At 50.5% G+C, this 21,282-nt stretch overlaps 8 protein-coding genes across 8 annotated transcripts; 5 read left to right on the top strand and 3 right to left on the bottom strand.

Moving 5' to 3' along the window:
- Nucleotides 1-1,438: 1,438 nt before the first annotated feature.
- Nucleotides 1,439-2,948, top strand: EJ05DRAFT_486806 (uncharacterized protein; the record flags this gene model as incomplete). The annotated part of the gene is made up of 5 exons (XM_033745565.1): nt 1,439-1,545; nt 1,588-1,609; nt 1,721-2,003; nt 2,101-2,807; nt 2,859-2,948. 5 exons carry the CDS (start codon nt 1,439-1,441, stop codon nt 2,946-2,948), a joined length of 1,209 nt encoding a protein of 402 aa, XP_033600249.1.
- Nucleotides 2,949-3,383: 435 nt separating this feature from the next.
- Nucleotides 3,384-5,452, top strand: EJ05DRAFT_486805 (uncharacterized protein; the record flags this gene model as incomplete). The annotated part of the gene is made up of 2 exons (XM_033745564.1): nt 3,384-4,093; nt 4,144-5,452. The coding sequence occupies 2 exons, from the start codon at nt 3,384-3,386 to the stop codon at nt 5,450-5,452; spliced, it is 2,019 nt and encodes a 672-aa protein (XP_033600248.1).
- A 778-nt stretch (nt 5,453-6,230) lies between these two features.
- On the top strand, nt 6,231-7,035 carry EJ05DRAFT_493362 (ubiquitin-conjugating enzyme E2 15; the record flags this gene model as incomplete). The annotated part of the gene is made up of 3 exons (XM_033746107.1): nt 6,231-6,387; nt 6,567-6,659; nt 6,779-7,035. The coding sequence occupies 3 exons, from the start codon at nt 6,231-6,233 to the stop codon at nt 7,033-7,035; spliced, it is 507 nt and encodes a 168-aa protein (XP_033600247.1).
- Nucleotides 7,036-7,127: 92 nt separating this feature from the next.
- Nucleotides 7,128-9,037, bottom strand: EJ05DRAFT_477010 (Clavaminate synthase-like protein). Its single transcript, XM_033744163.1, has one exon. It carries the CDS (start codon nt 8,879-8,881, stop codon nt 7,331-7,333), a length of 1,551 nt encoding a protein of 516 aa, XP_033600246.1. The 5' UTR covers nt 8,882-9,037; the 3' UTR covers nt 7,128-7,330.
- A 12-nt stretch (nt 9,038-9,049) lies between these two features.
- On the top strand, nt 9,050-10,879 carry EJ05DRAFT_486803 (HNRNP arginine N-methyltransferase; the record flags this gene model as incomplete). The annotated part of the gene is made up of 4 exons (XM_033745563.1): nt 9,050-9,263; nt 9,313-9,774; nt 9,823-10,119; nt 10,167-10,879. 4 exons carry the CDS (start codon nt 9,050-9,052, stop codon nt 10,877-10,879), a joined length of 1,686 nt encoding a protein of 561 aa, XP_033600245.1.
- Nucleotides 10,880-11,054: 175 nt separating this feature from the next.
- Nucleotides 11,055-15,645, top strand: EJ05DRAFT_477005 (WD repeat protein-like protein). The gene is made up of 5 exons (XM_033744162.1): nt 11,055-11,349; nt 11,397-11,585; nt 11,631-14,658; nt 14,708-15,168; nt 15,202-15,645. The coding sequence occupies exons 1-5, from the start codon at nt 11,269-11,271 to the stop codon at nt 15,520-15,522; spliced, it is 4,080 nt and encodes a 1,359-aa protein (XP_033600244.1). The 5' UTR covers nt 11,055-11,268; the 3' UTR covers nt 15,523-15,645.
- On the bottom strand, nt 15,471-18,117 carry EJ05DRAFT_401485 (5'-nucleotidase). Its single transcript, XM_033741425.1, has 5 exons — nt 17,428-18,117; nt 17,321-17,376; nt 16,375-17,259; nt 15,706-16,314; nt 15,471-15,660 (listed from the first exon to the last, which is right to left on the bottom strand). Exons 1-5 carry the CDS (start codon nt 17,690-17,692, stop codon nt 15,604-15,606), a joined length of 1,872 nt encoding a protein of 623 aa, XP_033600243.1. The 5' UTR covers nt 17,693-18,117; the 3' UTR covers nt 15,471-15,603.
- Nucleotides 18,118-18,543: 426 nt separating this feature from the next.
- On the bottom strand, nt 18,544-20,024 carry EJ05DRAFT_486800 (uncharacterized protein; the record flags this gene model as incomplete). Its single annotated transcript, XM_033745562.1, has 3 exons — nt 18,544-19,684; nt 19,715-19,799; nt 19,850-20,024. The coding sequence occupies 3 exons, from the start codon at nt 20,022-20,024 to the stop codon at nt 18,544-18,546; spliced, it is 1,401 nt and encodes a 466-aa protein (XP_033600242.1).
- Between the last annotated feature and the right edge of the window lie 1,258 nt (nt 20,025-21,282).

Genomic DNA, 21,282 nt, shown 5'->3' with positions numbered 1-21,282 from the left:
GCCACAGGAACCGAGATGGCGAAAAGTATTTTGTCACTCAACTACTCTACTATATACCTTGTAATACAGCATAATAGTGAGTCCTGACAGACAACGGTCCTCACCCTCGCCCCAAAGCTCGTCCCTTTGATCCTTCGCTTCTCAGTTCTAGAACCAAATGAAGTCTCTACGGCCCAATCTAGTAAATCTGATTAGTTTATGTCTCCTCCTCCTCATGGCCGGAATCCGGCTGATCAACTAAGCTTTCCGTGCAGAGTTCTAAAGGCGCTGTAACGTCACCATGCCCACCTTCAACAATATACGTACGCCAAGGTCCGATGCGTATACATTTCCGCCCGTCAAAATACCATCCAGCTCTATGAGCAACGCAGCGCAACGCTCACCATCTAGTGTTTATATCAACTGTGTTGTCATTATTATTGTTAATGTTACTGTTCATCTCAGTATTCAACCTCGGTGATCTGGGATGACTACCCTTACGGATTTGTGCGGCAAGTGGTGCCAACGAAGCCACATCACGGCATCACAAGGTGCGTGTCTCCTATCATTCCATCGTCAGAGGGCTGTCACCAGATTCTCGGTACTGTCGGATTCGCCGAAAGAATTTTAGAATGGTGAGTCATTCGCCTTGCGGCGAGCTGCAACTCCAATAGCATAGACAATGTTGCTGATATCTTGTTGTCTGACTTGGAAGATCGTTTCTGGGTAGGGAATTTTTTTTGGGTTTGGGGAGGGGGGCAAGGCTTGTTGGTCTATCTGATCTATACCCTTGTTGTTGATATGCATTGCACTTCCCGACCGGGCGTCCGCGGCTGAAGCCCTCTTATGACCCCCGGTCGACAGCTAGGTTAAGTGCAGTGCAAGGCTCATAAGTTGCATTTGTAACATCTATTGACATTTGGATCAGTCTTCGGTTCAACAGGTGGACCACGTGTCTAAGCTTCCTAGGGATGCAAATCGTCTATCGTGTAATCATGATCTGGGCCACCGCCAGTTCGGCCCGTTGTAGCTATCAACTCCGAAACACGGGTTCAGCGCCGACCCTTCTGCATCATAGCTGCAAGGTAAGAACTATGTAAGACTATGTAAGACTGGTACGATATCAAGTAGGTATCGAGCGCGACTCGACCACCCCCTAGCTTTGTCAACCCTGGAATTCCATGCATGCGGTGGAAGGTCCATCCAGTCCTAGGACATTCAACTCCTCGAGCTGTCAAGTCTTCGAGCACATGATATAATCGTACCAATGACAATAAAGAATCGCTTGTTTGTCCTCGTGGCGGGGCGCAACGGTGTTTGCTATGGTATCTCAAGAAAGATTATGGTATAAAGTGCTGTTGATCTTCCTGCACCAACGGCTCGGAGCGAGGCGGTGAGACGCCGTATACGGAACTAAGGTGCAAAGTGCATCAATACATGATTGTGAGGTTCACGCTGAATGTCGAGTCTCGTGAGCAGGTTGCAAAAAGCGTGCAGCATAACCCAAGGCTTTTTGCATGCCGTGGGACCGGGGACTTGCGTATATGACGATGATGATAATAAAACGTACGTCTATGGATAGTCGATAGTAAGTAATAATTATTGCAGGGCACAGTGCAGTGGCCCGAGAGTGAGTGCAGGGAGTCTGCGCGCAAGTCTGACATTGCCAAAGCTATCGCTGGTCGCTTGTCACTCATTGTTCACTCACATTCTCCCATGTCCATGCTATGCTGTGACAAAGCCCGAACCCCGTCCTACGACCCATCATCTTCCCTCTAAAGCACCCGACGAACATGCATCCTTTCTCCGCGAGCGCGCGCCTACAATCTTTCAGCTCACAGAACTTGCTCCTCGAATTGTACGGCATAAGCCCATCAAACATCCATCTCCACGACTCTCTCCAGCCCAGGAAGAACTGACGGCTTGCAGTGCAAGTGTGCGTCATGCTCAGCTCGACGGCGTCTACGTGAGCTTGACATCTGGCGATCCCACGCTTTGGGTAGGCGTCATCTTCATCCGTCAAGGTCAGTCTCGGAGCCATCTCCAACCTATGGGCTGTTCATTTCTGCTTCACTGCCCTCTTGACTCATTCCGTCGGGCTGCAATAACCATCAAACTTAGGTCCATATGCGCCTTCAATCCTGCGATTCCGCATGTCCTTCCCTCTCGGCTATCCAAGCATTCCTCCCCTGGTGACCTTCTCAACAGACCTATTCCACCCACTGCTTACTCCCTTGACCACGTATACCTATTCTACTGGTGGAACCGATGCCGACACTGTCAGTGCTTCTGACGAAGAGAGACTACCCCCGGGTGTCTTCAGTCTACGCCATGGCTTTCCCCACATGTTTAACGGCGCAAAGAGGGTCACATCGACGTCGCGAAACACGAGTGATTCCGCTCGTCCTATGCAATCTCCGACCTACGCGCCTGCAAGTGGCAGTCCCTTGGACAGTATAACCACTGAGAATAAGCAACGTTCTTGGACGACGTCACGCTTACAGAAATCTTTGTGTGTCACCGAGATTCTGCAATACATACAGTCAAGCTTTTGCGACGAAGCCGTTCTGGATTCAATTCCATTGGCAGCTGCAGCAAATCCAGGCGCGTTCCATGCCTGGAGGACACATCGCGGGACTGGCCCGATCCTAACCACTCCCGGCCAAACAGACTGTAGCAAATCTGCTAACCCCAGGAGCAGCATGTCAAGCAGTAAAAGTAGGAGACCAGGACAGTGGAATTGGGAAGGAGTGTGGCAGGAGAGAGTCAGGAGAGGGACTAAGGCCAGTCTTTCTGACCCAGTTCTATTTGCAGGCGGGCCAGACGAAGTATAAACTGCTACCAAGCTGTCCAATATCGCTCATTACTGACTCTTCTAGATTCAATTTCTAGACCTAGATGATGTCGGCCTTCTCCGCGCAAAGAAGGAAATTGAGGCATCAGTCGGCGCAATACAAGGGATACATTAGAAAACAGTCGCGTTGCGAGCCTGTATAGTCTGTTGGACTTATGTGCGAGCACCAAATACGTCTTATAAAACCCTAGATGGCATAGCCTGGCGAGCCGTCCTGCGCGATGGGAGTTTGGAGCCTGCTTGTCTCTAGCACCATAGCGGATATTTATTGTGTAGACATAAGAGACCGTGGCTGAAACCAACGTGAGATAAGTCTTCCGTGGACTCGAAATAGTCAACACCGAGCAAGCACATATGAATGCTCATGTATCTTTAATGGTATGTGGAGGGTGAACGTGGCAGAGGATCATGCAGCAATAACGAGGAAAGAGCGACCATAGACAAGTTCGCTCAATCATGAACTGGAAGTCTTTTCTTGTGAGCACTGCATTTACCTCTCGCAGCCACCGTTCCCATCACAACACCGTAAAGCAATTGACGTAAGATAATTATGGCAATGCCTAATTCATTCCAAGATGACATCAATTATCACAAACAGTCTCATTCACAATTTACTTTCCCTACGAGACCATCGAGAGTGCGCGCCGTTCCCGACTCGAGCAACCTTCTGTTGTCTCCCGGCATACGACGAGTCGAATCAAGTCCACCAGTTGTAATGGGAACTCCGTCGCCACCGCTGCTCCCGACTAATGCAACCCTCCGAGTTCGCAAGCGTCGGATTGAACGATCCCTTACAGCCTACGATGCTGCTCAGTCAGATGACAGTCGCTATACGTTCCCGCCCGCTCATCAAGATGATCAAAGGCTAAACCAGTATGACGAAACCAGTATGGGGCCTAGTAACGACTTACCAGCACATCAAGCTGATCATCGAGGGAATGTTACGAGGTCAGATGCTGCGGTCATATCAGATAAAGAGAACATCCCTGTCTACTTTCGCGAATTGAACAACGAAGATTTCCCAGTCAGTCTCCAGAGGCGAGAGTCTGGTAAGAGGAAAGCTTTTGTCAAGATGCTCGACGGCGCGAAGTCTAAATATCCTCGTCTATCGCAGCGCAGCTTCACCACTACCGGTTTGATCAGAAGATCTTCCACCAAAACTGCGACTGACCCGGCTCTCAAGCCCGGGAACTTGAGTTTAAAGCATTCGTCCTTAGGTGTAGACTCGCAAACAAAGTCTATATTTGAACCGTCAATGAGGTAGGATAGCTGCGCACGCATATAGCGATTCTGCTTATTCACCTCTATAGCTCGGATCGAATCAGGCGTGATGGAACCAAGAGCACCGACTTACGCTTGATGAACATGGGAGCCTGTACAATGGAAACTTCACAGGTCGATGATCATTGCGAAGCGCCGCTCGAACACTGTCCAGCTGATATCCCGCAACATTCGCAAGCCTTGTTATCCATGCAGTTGCATATCCTGTCAGAAATATCGGTTCTCAATGCTGACGATGATGAGTCATTCTGGATCGCTATAGAAGCCGAGGCTGTACTTCACAATTCAGCTCATGCTCAGCACCACACTATGCTCAATGACCCGGTTGTGTTCGGTGAGCTCTGTGATGTCGTCGTGACTATCGAAGCTTGTCAGGGATGTACCATTCGTACAGTCATCGGCTCTAAGAATGAAGCTGTTTTGAGAGCGCACCAAACGATGCTAATAATGGTGAGAGTCGAAGTTGGCCGACGTCAACCAGCCGTGCATGATCAAAATTCTTTTTCTCTGGAAGACAAATTGTCTGAACTTGACATCGCCTTCCACGAACTGGAGACATTGTTGGGGGAAAGCTTGAATCCGATGCTATTCATCCAATGCCGATATCGGCATACTCTACTTCCAGATCATTCTGAGGTCTCAACCCAGGAGGCCTGCTTCTTGAGACGAACAAGCTGTGGAAGTCTCTGGGCAGTCCCATCAGAAGACGATGGTGGCAAGAGCCGACTTCACGCAAAAGTGTTGCATGAAAAGCTGATATTCGCACTTGCGACGGAACTGCTTGCAGTACAAGCTTTGAGCGAACTAGATCAGAGCTTCACAGCCTCTCGGCCATGTGCGTGCCCAGATTACCTCGAGATGGCCCGACGCAGTCTACAGGTTCACCTCGCTACTCATGGTGATGAATGCGTCACAGATAAAGAGGATGTCTTGGCTCGTTTGAGCCCTCCACAACCACGATTACCACGATTCTCCCATGAGACGTATGATAAGCCGTTTCGTGGGTTGGCTGGAGTTTTCCAAAGGCCTCCAACCCATGTTATCCTCCCACTTGGTGGCCTGAAGTCTACAGAGTCTGCCGCGCGTCATTCAGCCGACGATGATGTCGATCATGCTCAAGAGATCTGGAGACATATGCGTAACAGATCGAAGGGCGATGAAACGCCTCTCCGACCACGGAAGGAGGCACTGAGAGAACTGCAGAATCTGGATAAACCATTGTGGGAGATTCGAAAGCTGGCACTGCAAAACAAGCGGAGCGTAGGAGCAGACACGCTGAGGAGCTTGGCTGCGAGCACTCGGGGGTTTGGAGATGGCACACATGGACCGTGGCTTTGAGCGAGATGACTGGTAGTACGGTATTGTGGTGGCCAGACCAAAAGGAATAGGCAAACGACGGCCAAGGGTGACTTGGTCATGAATGATCTTTGATGTTGTATGTAATATGAAGGAGTGGTGGCATTCGGTTCGATATGGTGTCTCAGCTCGTGTTTACGAGGAGCGCCGGAGCTCCAAACTTGAAAAATCTCGCTTCTAGACTGGCCATGTTCAATCAGAATATATAACGTACACGGCCACAGTTCGTGCAAGACGAGCTGGCTCTGCCCGAAGCAGTGGCCTGAGAGTTACCTCATAGGCAGCTAGGTACAGTACCGTACGAGCCGCCCATAGCCTAGGCAACTCCCTAGCAAATTAGTCCCCCCGGCTGCCAGCTGCCAGCTATCAAGATTGTCCTCATCCATAACTCAACCCGCCCAGATCAGGCCCAACCCCGCTCCCTTCACTGACTGAAACAATCGTGTCGGACATCGTATCGTTTGCACACGCTAACAGTCACATTTGCATCCGCTTGAAATCTTTGTTCTGCCTATAGAGTGCTTCTCTTTGCCCTATAACGTCTACCCGTCGTCGCCTGCCCGTATCGCCGTAAAGGCCGCCATTCCTCAGCTGTGTCGACCATCTGAAGGCCAGAAACTCGAGAGTGTCTCCACCTCCTGACCAGAGCATCCGCCCTTCGATCAGCACTCGACCTGGCTCTCAGTCTATAATCACGATCTCGATAGCGAAGACATCATTCCCTACTCTTACAACCGACCTAGCATATACTTCCCCCAGAATGGCTTCCAGTGCCACCGCCGGCCTCCTAGCAAGGCAACTCAAACAGATGCAAACGGATAAGGACATACCTGGGATCAGTTGCGGTCTCGTGGACAGCAATGTTTTTGAGTGGGAGGTCATGCTCATGATTAGTGACGAGTGCAAATTCTATGGCGGTGAGTCTTGTACTCCTGCGCGCTCCTGGTCCCAGCATCGACCATGAAGTCACGAGCGGGCCTATACACTTGCGCCAGGTTTGGAGCTGGAAACAATCCATGAGAGCCCTGGAGCCATGAGCAGCTGGCTATAGATCTCTTTCTTGGGTGACTTAGAACGCTAACGCTGTGCGACCTAGGTGGCTTCTTTCGCGCAAGACTGACGTTTCCGGCCGAATATCCCCTGATGCCACCGAAAATGAAGTTTGAAACGCCTATTTGGCATCCAAACAGTATGTTCACTATCTGTCTCACAGTCCCTGATACCCAGCCGCTCGCTGTACCCTTCTCCATATCCGAATTTAGCATACTACCTAGAGTTTGCATAATCGCTGATTCCCGTGTGACACAGTCTATAAGAACGGCGAGGTCTGCATATCCATTCTGCACCCACCTGAAGAGGACAAGTACGGCTACGAATCAGCCTCAGAGCGTTGGTCACCCGTACAGACACCCGAAACAATCCTGCTATCTGTAATATCTATGCTTAGCAGTCCGAACGACGAGAGCCCGGCGAATGTAGAGGCTGCAACAATGTGGCGCGATAGCCCACAAGAGTTTAAGAAGAGAGTGCGGAAATGTGTACGGGATAGTCTGGAATTCGAGTAAGACTGATATGAGGGTGGGTGGGACCTGGAGGTTGCGGCGTGCAGGCGACTTGCATCTCGAGACAGGAGTACAGGGCGACTATACGCATTCCCTGGATTTAGCGGCAGCAACGGCCATAGAGCTGGAATATTGATGCATCTCGGCTTACCAGTCGCATTAGCGAGAATGAGTTACACACGAATGTAGTTTCTTTCGAGCATCCGGCGACGCTTTAGTCACGAAGGGTTCGCCATCTCTTGGAAGCAGTACTGCAGCCTCTTCTGGTCATGCATGCATACCCAACGTCCCCCTGAGCCTAATTCCACCAGAAGCTCACACTAAAGCTTGGGCTCAGACTTCGAACGTAATGCCACCAACCCGCCGGGATGTACAGACATTCACCCGCCTCCAGCACACACTCCACATACTTCGCCCCCAGGACCTTTGGATACCGTCTCTCAATCTCATTTCTCTGCCTCGTCTTTCCTGACCCATGCCTGTGCCCCTCATCCTCAACTCCGTCTGGCTCCGTAGCCTTACCCTCCTCCACGCTCCCACTCGTTCTCATATCAACCAAATGCCCCACGTCAACTTCACTCGTATTACTCATATCCACCCCATTTACGTCTACGCCCCGAGGATACACGTTTGGCGTTTGCTCTGGCGCATACAGCCGGACATACTTTGCACCCACAACCTGCGTCAGAATATTATGGTATGGGTCAGTATGCAGCGGGGAAATGGTCCCGGCGGGCCCAAGCCAGGCATTTAACAGCGGCTCCTCTAGCAGTCGTGGCTGCTGTGAGATGTTGGCGGGAGGAGGCGGAGGTGCGGTATAGCAGTAGTCCGGCACGGCGATGTCGGCGCGTAAGGAGGGAACTTGAGCGAAAAGGTCATATTGAGCAAGGTAGGCTGTCTGCCTAGTAGCGGCATGTATGTTTCCGTTGACCGTGGTGGTTGAGTCTGAATGCGATGGCGATGGTGGTCCTGATGGTGGTCCTGATGGTGGTCCTGATGGTGGTCTTGAGGATGCTGCGTCCAGGGGTGTATGGCCCATGTACTCATCTAGGAACTGCTTGAATGGGATTATGCGCTGTCCCCAACCGTCGTCCGTGTAGCTGCGCCCGAGTTCAACGGGGATTAGTCGCCGGCCGCCCAGTGTACGGGAGAGGAGATATGATGGCTTGGACCATGGTCGTGTGCTGAGGGCGGGCCAGTGGGTGAGCGCGTTGGTTATTACCATGGGGCTGTGGATAGTATCAATGTGTTGTTGGAATTCGCCTAGTGATGGAGCGACGGCACGGTGAACAGGGTGATTGAGTGCGACTGAGGACCTGCTCGGCGAGAGGAAGGATGTCTCGTTGTTATTGACCCCTATACTGGGACATGTCTTCCTGCGCTTCGCCAAGGGAGCGTATTCGTTGGCGTCTTTATTCGCATCGAGCAGCTCCTCAAGAGCAGCAAAGATAGTCTCAATCAACTCGGTCCTTCGTGGAGCGCCGGTCATGATGACTGCCATATCTAGGAGCCGCACGACTAGCTGGGGCCATCCTTCTTCTTTTTCCTCGCGCTCGAATTCGTTCACGTATTCGGGTCCTCCAATTGGTTGTACATGGCGCTCGAGAATTCGTGTTACTGCCCATAGCGACGCATCTGTATAGACTCGACGCCAGTAGGTGGGAACCTCACGCCAGGGATATGCATATAGCATGTCATGTGCCCGCTCGATGACTACTTTTGGGCGTGTCTCGATGATGGAGCGGACGGACTGCCCGCTGTTGACAATATCGTCATTCTCATCATATTCCTGATCGAGTGATGCATGTAAGATACTCAATAAAGCCTGTGCGGCTTTGAGTTGAATCATGTCAAGAGCCACTTTTATTTGGTCGTGAGGGTGGTGGTCGAGATTCAGGACAGCCCAATCAAAAAGTTCCCGGAGTTTGCCCGATCCAGCACGCAAAGTGATTTTTTATTTAATCACCTAGGTGGAAATTGATATTGAGTTCTGGATCAGCCATCAACGAGAGCAGACATGGCAGCGTTGACACCCTCTGAGTCCGACTCTTCATCAACGGATCCGCGGGAAGATGAAGAGAGCGAGGGCTACGAAGATGTCGAGCCAGATAATGAAGACATCGAAGTCATCGGGCTTTTCGACAACCAAACTTATCCTGATGCCAAGACTATGCTGAACACTTGCAAAGACAAGTTTGGATTTGACTTTGCAGGCACCCAAAAATCTTTGGGTGTGTAATTCTCTACTATTGAAGCACTCATCATGAAATTATTCTCGAGACACGCTGGGATCCGATGGTCAGCTAATTGCCGCAGGCCTTGACTTCTACGACAGTATCAAGCTGGTAAACTTTATCAGAAGTGAGGTGAAGAAAGGTAATTTGAAGCCAGATGCCTCGACGAAAGACCGGTTCTCCGGCGAGGAGTACCTCCAGCCAGTTTTGGAGAACGATACTTTACTGTTTTCTTTAGACGACTTGCCCGCTGCAGATGGAAGCGATAGTAGTGGATCTCTGAGCGCTACCAAATCCGGAGATGATGTTGTATTGAGAGTCCAAGAGCTCGAGGATCAGTTGAACCGCCTTGGTCTGGAGTACCAAGAATACCGCACTATGGTAGCGAAGACCCTGGACGACAGGTGGAATTCTGACGCTCCTGGCCTAGCATCGCAGGTCAAGAATACAGAAAAGTCGAAGACTGAGGAGGAAGATAAGGGATACTTCGCTTCGTACGGACAGAATGGTAAGTGAAACGAAAGAGTAACGTTGTAAACATGTCTTGACTTGGCAGATATACATGAAACGATGATCAAGGACAAAGTACGAACGGAGGCTTACAGGGATTTCATATATAAACACAAGCATATTTTCGAGGGAAAAGTCGTCCTTGATATTGGTTGTGGTAGTGGTATCTTATCCCTTTTCTGTGCCAAGGCTGGTGCAGCGAAAGTCATAGCTGTGGACAACTCCAACATCATTGAGAAGACGAGACTGGTTGTCCACGCAAGTGCATTTGACGACAAGATTACTTGCGTCCGTGGTAAAATCGAAGAAGTTACGCTTCCCGTGTCTAAAGTGGACATCATTGGTAAGTAATGCTCGTGTCGTATAAAAAGCCTTGCTAATAAGATCCAGTCTCTGAATGGATGGGCTACGCGTTGCTTTATGAAGCTATGCTTGACTCTGTTCTATGGGCAAGAGATAAATACTTGAAGCCTGACGGGCTGATGGTGCCTTCCCACTGTACGTTGCACATTGCGCCAGTGGTAGAAGACGTTGTTCTCAAGGAGAAGATGAAGTTCTGGCGTCAAGTGTACGATTTTGATCTGACGCCTATGATGAACGTGGAAGGCACTGCAAGACCGGTCGTCGAGATAATGTACCATGAGCCCAAAGAGATTGGCGCTCGATCATACGAGTTCCTACAATTACCACTACATACCATCACGGCCTCCGAACTGTCATTTGTCAAGGAGTTCAGGCTTGAGATAGACCAAGATATCGATAGCCTGGGCGGCTGGCTGATCTGGTTTGATGCATTTTTCTTGGAATCAAGGAACGAGGAGCTTCCTCGCGATGCCCGCGCAGCCACTTGGACGAGTGAAGGACGCAGAGGCGTTGCATTTACGACTGGACCAGAGGGGACTAAGACTCATTGGGAGTGCGCCTTTCTGTCCACTCAGGCTAAGAAAATGCCTGGAATTGTCAAAGGCGGCGTCGTTTCCGGTGTTGTAGAGTACAGGAAGCCGAATCCAGACTCAAGAAGCCTGGATATTCGAATCCGCTGGAATGCTGGCAAGGATGGGGGTGAGGCCGAGATGGTGTGGACGATGGGGATTGATGGCTAACTTGAAGATAGCTTGATAGAAGCTTGGAAGAACAAGTTGAATCGTATTACTGCAACAATCATTGGAAGTGATGGTTAATTATAGCCTGGACGTCCATAGGGCTCTGCGGCGGCGAAGAGCCAAGGCCAAGCTCCCACCTAGGCAAGGAGCTGGGGCCAGGTTAGCTCGGGGGGTTTGTGCTTGCTGCGTCACCACTACAGACTTCGCGCATACCTCTAAGTACTATTAGGATCTCCAGTGGACATCTACACACTTTACCACACCCTCCAGTTTCGATCCCTCATCTACTGACGCTGCCAGACTAGTCTTCAACACCCAGCTGCACGTGCGGCTTTGAAAGCACCACCTAGATATGACGCGGTGACACTTGGCTGCCCTCATAAGCTCTCATGCGAGCGATTCTCCCTGGCAAGCCCCAGCCTCAGCTGCAAGCCGCTACGACATGTTCCTGGAATGGATTACGAGTTATTGTATGTCAGAACATCCGACCCTAGCAGCATGTCACTAAATTTTATAGATCTATATCTCCGGCAATGCGCTCGTCATTCTTGGCGGTCCGAATCGCGTGCTACAGACGATATATACAGAGAGTGAGATAGGCTTGGAAGCAGTGTGTTTGGATGAGGCAACTGGAAAGATTGCGACCTGTGCAGGCGATCATGTCTATGTATACAAGCCCTATGGCCAGGATGAAGATGCACTGAAGGTCGGGATCCCATTTTATCTACGGGGTTGGCACTGACTTGGCCAGTGGTCTTTACAATGCCAGCTTAAGTTACACAGCCCTCACCACGAGACGTCCACGCTCTCCTGGGGGGCCGACGAAGAGTTGCTTATGGGTGATTCGTACCTCACCCTCTTCGCAACTCACGATACTGCCGAGGAATTATGGAGCAAAGCAGTAGCTAATCCAGTAAAATTCGCCCAATTCTCGCCGGATGCTGCGCTCATCGCATCGACTGGTATTCATGACCGATTTTTGAAGATTTGGCATCGATTAGGGTTTGGCTCGGCTGCCCAGAACTTCGATTATGCCTACCTCCCTCATCCGAGCACAATAACTGGCATCCACTGGAGGAAACCATACCACCAAGAGCAGCTGCAAATGAACGTACTGTACACAACATGTTTGGACAACAAAATGAGGATCTGGGTTCCTGGAGATCCACATGGTGTTCAGATCATGCAATTGTGGGGTGAAATCGATCTGCTAGAGTCGATCCAGCCGCGCATAGTACCAACAGCACCCCAGAAACAGAAAAGATATGCATTCATAATCGACAGCCGTGATTTCATGGTTGCGACTGAGCGTGCAGTGCAAGAATCAGCTAGAGATACCAGCGACCAGCACACACTTGACCATTTGATCATGATCGCCAATAGGACGCCAGAGGTTTGTGTAGTTCTGGATGACCGGGGAAATATGTCCGCCTGGGGCCTAGAGAACATCAGCAACAAGCCTCGTAATGCGACAGATATGTTCAACATTGCTCACTGTGAAGGTCTCCACTTACATCTTGCGAAAGACCCAACAGGAAATTATGAAAATGTTCGGTTCATTTCCTTCTGTAACAATAACTCTGAGCGCTCTTTTACTATTCTCGCACATCATTTTGATGGACGGATGGAATGGCTTGATAGTAGACTAGACCACCTATTCGATCCCACTCCTCGAAAGGAGCGCGTCGAGCGAAGAGCCATCTGGACCGGTCACTCCAACCCCATCAAGAAGGTCAATCGAACAGAAACCGGGCGGGCTTTGGTATCTCGGACGAGTGACGACGAAATCATTGTGTGGACACAACGAGCCTCCCAAAAGGGTGTCACACTGCACAGACATAGCACCGTAAGCGTATCTGAACATGTCCATAGGACATGGCTTCTCCATGACGGCGACTTCGTAGTCTTCTTACACCACGACAGCGTTTCCTTATGGGATGCACGTGGCGCCACAGCCACCAAGGTCCAGCAATTGAAATACCAGGTGCGCGGCAAACCGCTTTGCCTTCTGTTATTACCAGAGGCCGACCCGGGATCGCCAACCATACACCTTGCTACGATCACGTCTGAAATGAACGGTATAGTATGGGAATTACAGTTACCACACACCTGGAACCAGGCCAGTTCAAGGCGCTTCTCTGCTGGGTTGAGCCCCATGCAACGGCGGCCAAGTAGGTTATCCCATGATGGAACAGTGATCATACATCTGAAAGAGTTCTGCATGTTCAATCTTGGCTCTGGCAGTGACTTGGCATTCGTGCTACCTGTGGATCCTGCTGGGTCGACTCCAGTAATATCAGGCTTTCTTGACTCGTTTGCTCGGGATGTCGCTATGTCATACACAAACACCGGCAAAGTTACAACGTGGACCGCAAGGATAGACGTCAAAAGGTCAAAAGTGGATTGGCTCAGGACTTCCTCCTTCGAGACCGCTATAATGAGGCCTACCCTGGCCAGCGGAACATCTATCAGGAAAGCGGCTCTTGTCGACGAATCTAGGACTACCCTGTCCATCTGGAATACAAAAAGCGCTCAGCTTGAATACGAGGAGAAGTTCGAGCATGGAGGGGACATCCAAGATCTTGATTGGTCGTCAACCCCTGATAACCAATCTATCTTGGCAGTGGGCTTTCCGCACAGAGTGGTTGTTTATGGGCAGCTCAGATATGACTACCTCGATGCCCGACCATCGTGGGCCGCGATCCGAGAGTTTCGAACTCAAGATGTGACACCCCATCCAATTGGAGATTCTGTATGGTTAAGTAATGGACATCTAGTCATTGGAGCTGGTAATCAGCTCTTCATCCAAGATGAACATGTCGAGGTCTCCGAAAGCTTCTTTCCAGATATTCGGCTAGTCTCGAAGGAAAAGGCTGAGGTGAACCTTTTTACACTCGTCAGTCGACTCAATGGTCCTTTGCCAGTATACCATCCGCAATTTGTAGCTCAGTGTATACTTTCCGGGAAGCTTGCGCTAGTACAAAGCATTCTTGTAAATTTGCATAAAAACCTCAAGTATTTTACCGACGGCGACGACCTTGACTGGTTTCTAGGGCTTAAGACAGAAGATTTCTCGCAAAACGATGACGTGCCACAAACATTGGCTCGCAAAGAGATGCATTCTTCTTACACCGAATTCTTCGACGATGATGAGCCTCTTACTGTCACAGAAGAGGTTGCGACCTCATTAAAAGAATCCCTTACAAAATGGCAGTTACCGTTGCTATCAAGCTGCGAGCAATTCCATCTAGCAGACATCGTCGAATGCATCGGAACTCTAGAGAAACACAGACGATCAGTCGACATTAATGCAAGCCGCTTTCTACTGTTCTTCCGACAGCACATGCTCAGATCAAATCACCAAAGCGCAGAACGCTCACAGATCTCATGGCGGGAAATCACTTGGGCATACCACAGCGAGAGCCAGGACATTCTCGTTGACCTCATCACGCGTCATTTTCAGGGCAGAATGCTGTGGAAAAACGCTCGAGATACTGGTATGTTCATTTGGATGACTGATCTCACAGCACTCAGAACACAGTTCGAAGTCATTGCACGCAACGAGTATACAAAGACAGACGAAAAGAATCCAGTAGACTGCAGTCTCTACTATCTCGCGCTGAAGAAAAAGCCGGTTCTCGTAGGTCTCTGGCGGATGGCAACTTGGAGCCGGGAACAAGGGGCTACGCAGCGCCTGCTCGCAAATAATTTCACAGAAGCGAGGTGGAAGACGGCGGCGCTAAAGAACGCATATGCGTTGATGGGCAGGCGCAGATTCGGTAAGTCACTTCGTTCCATGCTAATAGACTTCTCTGATCTCCTATGTAGAATATGCTGCTGCGTTCTTTCTCCTCGCCGACCATCTTTCCGACGCTGTCCAAGTTCTCTCAAATCAAATGCAAGACACACAACTCGCCATTGCCATCGCGCGCGTCTACGAAGGCGACGACGGGCCTGTACTCCACCAGTTACTCCAAAACACGATCCTGCCCAAAGCTGTCAAGGATGGTAACCGTTGGCTCGCCACGTGGGCCTTTTGGCACCTCAACAAACGCGACAGCGCCGTGCGTGCCCTCGTGTCCCCGCTCTCCAGCCTTGTATCCCCACCCGGAACCCTCAAGGCGCAGAGCATGCTATTTCTGGCAGATGATCCTGCGCTCGTCGTCTTATACAAGCAGCTACGTGCGAAGAGCCTGCAGACACTGCGTGGTGCCATCATGGTCAGCCAGCGAGTCGAGTGGGAATTTGTCATTCACACTGCTCAGTTGTATCAGCGCATGGGTTGCGATGTGCTAGCGCTAGATCTAGTGTGAAGTTGGGAGTTTCTTACGCCGCCGCCGCAGATGAAGAAGCAGATGCCGACCTCGCCGCTCGCGTCGTATGATCTGGATCCGAGGAAGTTGTTGAGGAGGAGGAGCTCCTTAGTCGTGGCCGATCTGCCAATCAGAAGGACTATGACGCCTTCACTTCGGAATGGGGTCAAGGAGGGAAGTCAAGAAGACGATGACGAAGAGACTGAGGATGAAGACGTTGACAAATACGAGGGCGAAAATGAGAAAGAGTCAGAGAAGAAAAAGTCGCAACCGCCGACGCAATTCAATGAGCCGGACGCAAACAGCTTGTTGGATTCTTTTGGGTTCTAGAGCGCTCGCGATGGCGCAAAAGTCTTTGTATGTTTTTGTAGAGTAGTCAGAATTTCTATGCCCATGAGTTTAGCCCCATTGCTATGCCTTCACAGGACTGAATTGCTTGATACGACCTTCGACCATTGGAGCGATTGCCTAGAATGTCAGCGATTGGCACGCTTGAAGATGAAAAAGACTTACCGTTGTCCAATTCACAGTGAATTCGCCATGGTTTAACGGCTGACCTAGCTTTGCATCCTCTGTCATCCCGGCCAGCCGCCACCATTTCCGCATGACTCGTCTCATAACCTCCAGCTCTCGTTCCTGCCGACTCGACTGCGTCGAAATCGGTTTGGTGGTCGCGGTCTCATCCTCGCTGTCCGCATCAACGCCATCCGTCTCCCCAGTCACTTGACTTCGATTCGTGCGTTCCGCCTCGAACGACTCGAACGCTCCCAGAACATCGTCCGTCGGCGACTGGGGCTCCATATGGGGGTGTTTGGCCTGCAAATTCCTTTGTACGCCCTGCCAATGTCGACCCATACTTGGCCCCCACATCTTCCATTTCCCGAGCACTTTCAACGACATGAAGTACTGTCGCAGCAGTGTCGATATCAGGACACCGTTCTCCTCGGACACAATTTCGACTGCCTTACCACCCTCAGCTTCGATGAGTAGCGAATCATACCCATCCTTTCCGCGCGCCATATAGCCCCTTGTCGCCAGCTTATACACACGGTCCTTGTCTAGCGGCCCGCCTGCAACTTCACAGCTTATAATGCGGGACCCCTCTGGCTTTTCGGGATGAAACTCGAATTCAATGTTGGAGACTTGTGGAAAGCGACCCTCGAGCGCGGGGAATTTACTTACGGAGTTCTCGAGAGCTTCGAGGATAGCTTGCCCAGTTACGTTGATGACAACTACCGGATCTTCGAATGGGAAGCAATTCATAATGTCCTTCAGTCGGAGCACGCCTGGTGGGTATATTTGATCACCTCGGATAGTACCGGCGGCCATGAGGCCGCAATCTGCTTGATAGGTGTGTCGCATGAGGTCGCACACAAAATTACCGATGTTTGATTCTTTAAGTCGGACTGTGCGGAAGCGAGCGTCTAAAGGAGCTGCAGTGTAGCCGATTGGTTTTTCAAGTTTCGTCTTCAGAGATGCTGTTTGTCTTTCGACTAGTGTTACGCTTGCTGGGTCGGGTACAACATCTGATGTTATGTCCCGCCTTATGATGTCGAAATCCCACTCATCAGGTACATTCGGTCTCCGACGAGCCTCGATATAACTCAATTGCTTGAAGTCCGTACCTGATCTGAGCACGTGTACTCCATTAATAAAGCTGTGATTGTAGTAATGGTCATGGCCGCCCAGAATGATGTCAATCAGACCTTTCGGGACCTTCTCCGCCAACTTATTGTCGTTTGGCTCCCTCTGGTGTGTTACAGCAATGATGATCTGAGCACCTTGTTCCCTCAGCCCCGGCACAAGCTCTTTCGCGGTTTGTGAGGCAGATTTATAGATAATGTCCGGAGGTAGGGAGTTGATAGTGTCTAGCCATTCTCTTTCGGCTAAGCCAATCACGCCTACTTTTATGCCATTTGAAGATGTTAGCATCACAGTCTTCTTCGCATTGCCCAAAGGCTCGTTCTCGCCCAGCGCGGGATCTAGGACGTTTGCGAGTAGCCATGGAAAGTCACACTGGGCGGTCAAGTTTCGGAATTGTCTAACACCGAAGTCAAGATCGTGGTTCTAGAGAGTACAACTCTGTCAGTGCTCGAAGCTGAATGTGCTAGGGGCTAAAAGAACGTACTCCTACACAAGCGACATCGGTTCCAATATTGTTTAGTACTGGCACCATATGACTCCCTTGGGCTTATAAGTATGATTTTCATATCTAGTCCTTGTTCATCGCAGTACCTTTCGTTACGCTGCTTTCCAAGCTAGGATTGAAAGCATCACCCGAGAAGAATGTGAGCAATTCTGGCTGGCCCTGAAACTTCTTGTCGCTATGGTAGTAATTGCGGAGGGTCTGAAACCTCGCAAAGCCACCGACTGGTTCTGCTGAAGACGAGTCGACGTGGTAGACATCATTGAAGTGCAGGAAACGGAGGTCTGGGCAGCCGTTGGTATTTCCGCTTGAGTGTATGACTTGCTCCTGGGAACTGACGACTCCAGGAGCCATGATAGAAGGCTAAGAACGAGAGTATAGACTCGAAAATATGTTATGAAGTCGTAGATACAGTTGCTATGGCGGTGAAGCTGCAGAGAGAACGACTGACGAGAGGCACTTGAGGTGGCTGTGATTGGCCCCGATTTCAAAGCTCACTCATCACCGGACGCACTGACAAGCGACTTAAGGCGCACAACATAGCATTGCTAGCTGTGTGTGATAGACCAGTGTGGTGCGTAACATGTCGTCGGATGAACCGACGGAGCACCAGGAGTTAATGAAGTCTTTGGAACATTGAAGCTTCACGAAGCCAAATACTGCCCGATGCTGCTGGCTGCCACCATGAAAAGGCTCTTTGACGAGGCGGGGTATCTCACTAAATCTAGCTTGCGCACCCCTGGTGCCTTCCTGCCTGATCTGACGTCGTCGACGCGACCCCTAGGTGCATGGAGGTTTACTACTACCTATAGATATCTATACATCCAACCTTAACTACATCCTCCATATAAATTCGCTCCTCACGTCCAGCCTCCTATCTACACAAGGTACAGTCACATCGCCATCGTCAAAAGCGACGTCATTCTACCCCCTCCTTCGAGCAAGATCTTATCACTATGCGACTTACTGCTCGGCATTGACAGTTTACCAGAAGTGCTACTATGAAGAATTATAGGCAAGATAATCAGTCGAGCTCTGTAACTCAGTGCTCTCTGGTCATGTCATAGACTCTTTTATTTTTTCGAAAACGCAACGAAAACGCCTGAGAGATCATCAGTCGCGAGTGTGACTGAACAAGACGAGGACTGCGTGGAATTCCCCCCAAAGGCGATACACCTGACGCCTTAATACTCGTCTCTCGATAGTCAGCCCGTAGAGCATGCTTTAGCAAATACAGCAAGCAGCAGCGCCATCTCCACACCTTGGTCCTTGTTCCAGAAACGAGATGAGAGGGTCTGCTGCATAGCGAGCCCATACAAGGCTTCACATCTTGCTGCGTTACTAGATCCAATCGGAGCGCCGACCATACGCAGGGCTGTTGCTAGAATGATGAACACTTGAAATTTCGCCGCGTCCAGAGAACAAGAAGGAACACTGGAAAGGATTTTCGTTGCTTCTAGTGTCATGGCCGAGCTGAAATCGGGGAGTGAATAGACCGCTTCGAGGCAGATCTGAAGGCCATCTCGATTTATTGGCGCCTGCATGGGTGCAAACTTGGCGAAGAATATCTCGGTCAGCTGTTGTGCCTCCGGCTTAGACAAGGCTACATGACGGTATGGCTCGTGGGATCCAGTATCTCTAGATGGCATCTGCGGTGGAGAATGATGCAGCTGTGTGAACGTCCCAGTACTTTGCCCATACAGCTGGCTATTGTCGAAGAAGTCGGGGAAAGCCAGATTCATCGCACTCAGATCTTGGTCAAGCCCCAATGACGAGATCGAAGATCTCCGGGACATGCCCTCTTCTACAATTCCTAGAGATGGACTCAGAAATGACGAGAAGTCGTCCATCCCAGCAAAATCCCAGGTGTTGACCCTACCTTGAGGCGAGACAGGTGGTGATATTGAGACCGCAGGGTTCGGTGCGACCAAGTGAGCAGGATGAGAAGCAGGCGTTGTCGCTGTGTAAGCATCTGGAGTAGATGTCCTGGATATCCCAGACGCTGAGAGCATAGATGGCGATGGAGATAATGGCCTAGGAAACGGCGACTCGCACCCAGTGATCTCGATCATGGGGATGTCAGTCGGCGTCAAATGCCCCAGAAAGGGGTTTCCAAGCTGGTCGTCGTACGAGAACGAACGCTGCGGATGGCTCATATCAGTGTCCAGTCGAAGACCTAAATGAGGCATGGACATATCGTCGTCTTCCCCTTGCCAGTCGCTGAAGAGATCCTCCGTATCATTCAAATTCGATTGCATTCTTGTCTCGGCGAGCTGAGTCTCAAGACGACGTACTCGATCTTCCAAGGCAGCTTGCTGCTCCCTGTGTTCTATAAACGAGTGATCTCTGGGCGCATGCAGCATCCTGTTCACTTACGGTCCAAATCTCTCTCTGTGCTTGCTAGGACGAACACAATTGACCATGAAGCGCGCGCAAGTTGCGCACGGCTGATTACCATCACCTACCAGCCAATCAAAATCCATAGAGTGCAAAGTCTCGCAATAGACTCACATCGGATCTTCCTTCTTCTGCAACGTTCGCAAGCGGTGGTGATAGACTTCCTCCTTGTGCGTCCAGCAACAGCCGGAATCGGTGAGAGTTCGCTGGTGGTCGAGGACGACTCCCCTATCGTGGCACGACGAACAGGCCACTCTACATCATCTTTGTGGACTGAATCTGTCGACATGGCCGTGCTTTTCGTCGATCTCGCTTTGCGACCCTTGACCACGCGAGGTCTTACGTAGGCAGACCACTTCCAGCAAATAATATATCGGCTGTCTATGGACCTTCGCAACCTCGCGATAACGATAAAGGCTGTGCGGAACCCCAAGCGCTTCGCGTATCACAAGGTCTTGAGTTCATAGAGAACTTCAATGTTTCGACGGCAGAGAATCTCAAAAACGGACACTGCGGAGTAACTTGGGCACTCGTAGACGAAGTTGTGACTCTGCGGTACACACGTATGTTGTATGTTTAACGGTCTCTCGGAAACCTGTCGCCTTCTCGAATCAATTGATGTCCGTTCGTCTGGCTCGAGAAGATGAGCTTCGGCTAGAAAATGCTTCCTTCGCAGAGGCAGACAATAATCAGTTCTCAGACGTCCAACAACGAGAGATTGCGCTCTCCCACGTAATGCTTCCATCCAAAGAGTTTTGCATACTTCTCACGCCAGCTCAAGCCAGGCAGGAATCCAGAAGTCTGCTGGTTCTGGGTCAAATACAACGCCAAGTGCACTGCCTCAGACTAAAACTCCATCTTGGCCAATCAGAAACGAGCTATCCGCGGCCTTCTTTGCGCGCCTCCTTTGTTAAGCTCACAGGACACTGGGGATTCCTTCGCATGGCTTGAGTCAAGTCTATCCTCAGTATAGACTTGTCTCATCGGCCGTCAGTCATATGCTTGAAAATCTTCGAATGGACGGTTGCACGCTCAACTCACGATGCTTGGCATTGCCCCTTAGCGAAACTACTCGGGACCATGTCAGGAATGTGCCGCGCCCGGAGATGCACCCCACAGTCGACCTGCATTCTAGACTCTTACACAGAAGCCATGAATCATGCCTTAACCTGTTCGACTCACGCGAACAGCCTAAAGGTGTTCTCAAAAATCAACAAATTTTGGTAAAAGCTCTAAACCCGCTGTCAGCCTAATGTCTGCCCCGGGACGAATGCTGCCAACGATGAGGGCGTAGATTGCTTGTGGCCAACTGCTGAATTCATCCTCAATATTATCGTCCAACGCGGAGTCTTGATACGTTACACGTAGCTACTCCCTAGAATATTTTTAAAGACACACCTTACCTGACGTATAAGTGCTCAACCAGCAATGATTCAGTGCTGCACATTAGAACGCGAAGACTTATCTGCCAGTTGGGACATCTCATTAAGGCAAGTAGAAACCCTGAGCTGCGTGGGGATGTGCTCCGTGGATACGAATGACGTCAT

This window comes from Pseudovirgaria hyperparasitica, assembly GCF_010093815.1.
Source record: "Pseudovirgaria hyperparasitica strain CBS 121739 unplaced genomic scaffold EJ05scaffold_9, whole genome shotgun sequence".
NCBI classification, from domain to species: domain Eukaryota; kingdom Fungi; phylum Ascomycota; class Dothideomycetes; order Acrospermales; family Acrospermaceae; genus Pseudovirgaria; species Pseudovirgaria hyperparasitica.
This window is presented reverse-complemented; position numbering and strand designations above follow the sequence as displayed.

Excerpts from the sequence above, each read along its gene's own strand:
- EJ05DRAFT_401485 (XM_033741425.1), bottom strand. The coding sequence starts at position 17,692 with ATGGCTCCTGGAGTCGTCAGTTCCCAGGAGCAAGTCATACACTCAAGC. Across the intron at positions 17,377-17,427 it reads GGAAAGCAGCGTAACGAAAG|GGAGTCATATGGTGCCAGTA; the intron begins GTACTGCGATGA and ends TATAAGCCCAAG. Across the intron at positions 17,260-17,320 it reads CCGATGTCGCTTGTGTAGGA|AACCACGATCTTGACTTCGG; the intron begins GTACGTTCTTTT and ends TGTACTCTCTAG.
- EJ05DRAFT_477005 (XM_033744162.1), top strand. The coding sequence starts at position 11,269 with ATGCGAGCGATTCTCCCTGGCAAGCCCCAGCCTCAGCTGCAAGCCGCT. Across the intron at positions 14,659-14,707 it reads GATGGGCAGGCGCAGATTCG|AATATGCTGCTGCGTTCTTT; the intron begins GTAAGTCACTTC and ends TCTCCTATGTAG. Across the intron at positions 15,169-15,201 it reads ATCAGCGCATGGGTTGCGAT|TTTCTTACGCCGCCGCCGCA; the intron begins GTGCTAGCGCTA and ends TGAAGTTGGGAG.
- EJ05DRAFT_477010 (XM_033744163.1), bottom strand. The coding sequence starts at position 8,881 with ATGATTCAACTCAAAGCCGCACAGGCTTTATTGAGTATCTTACATGCA.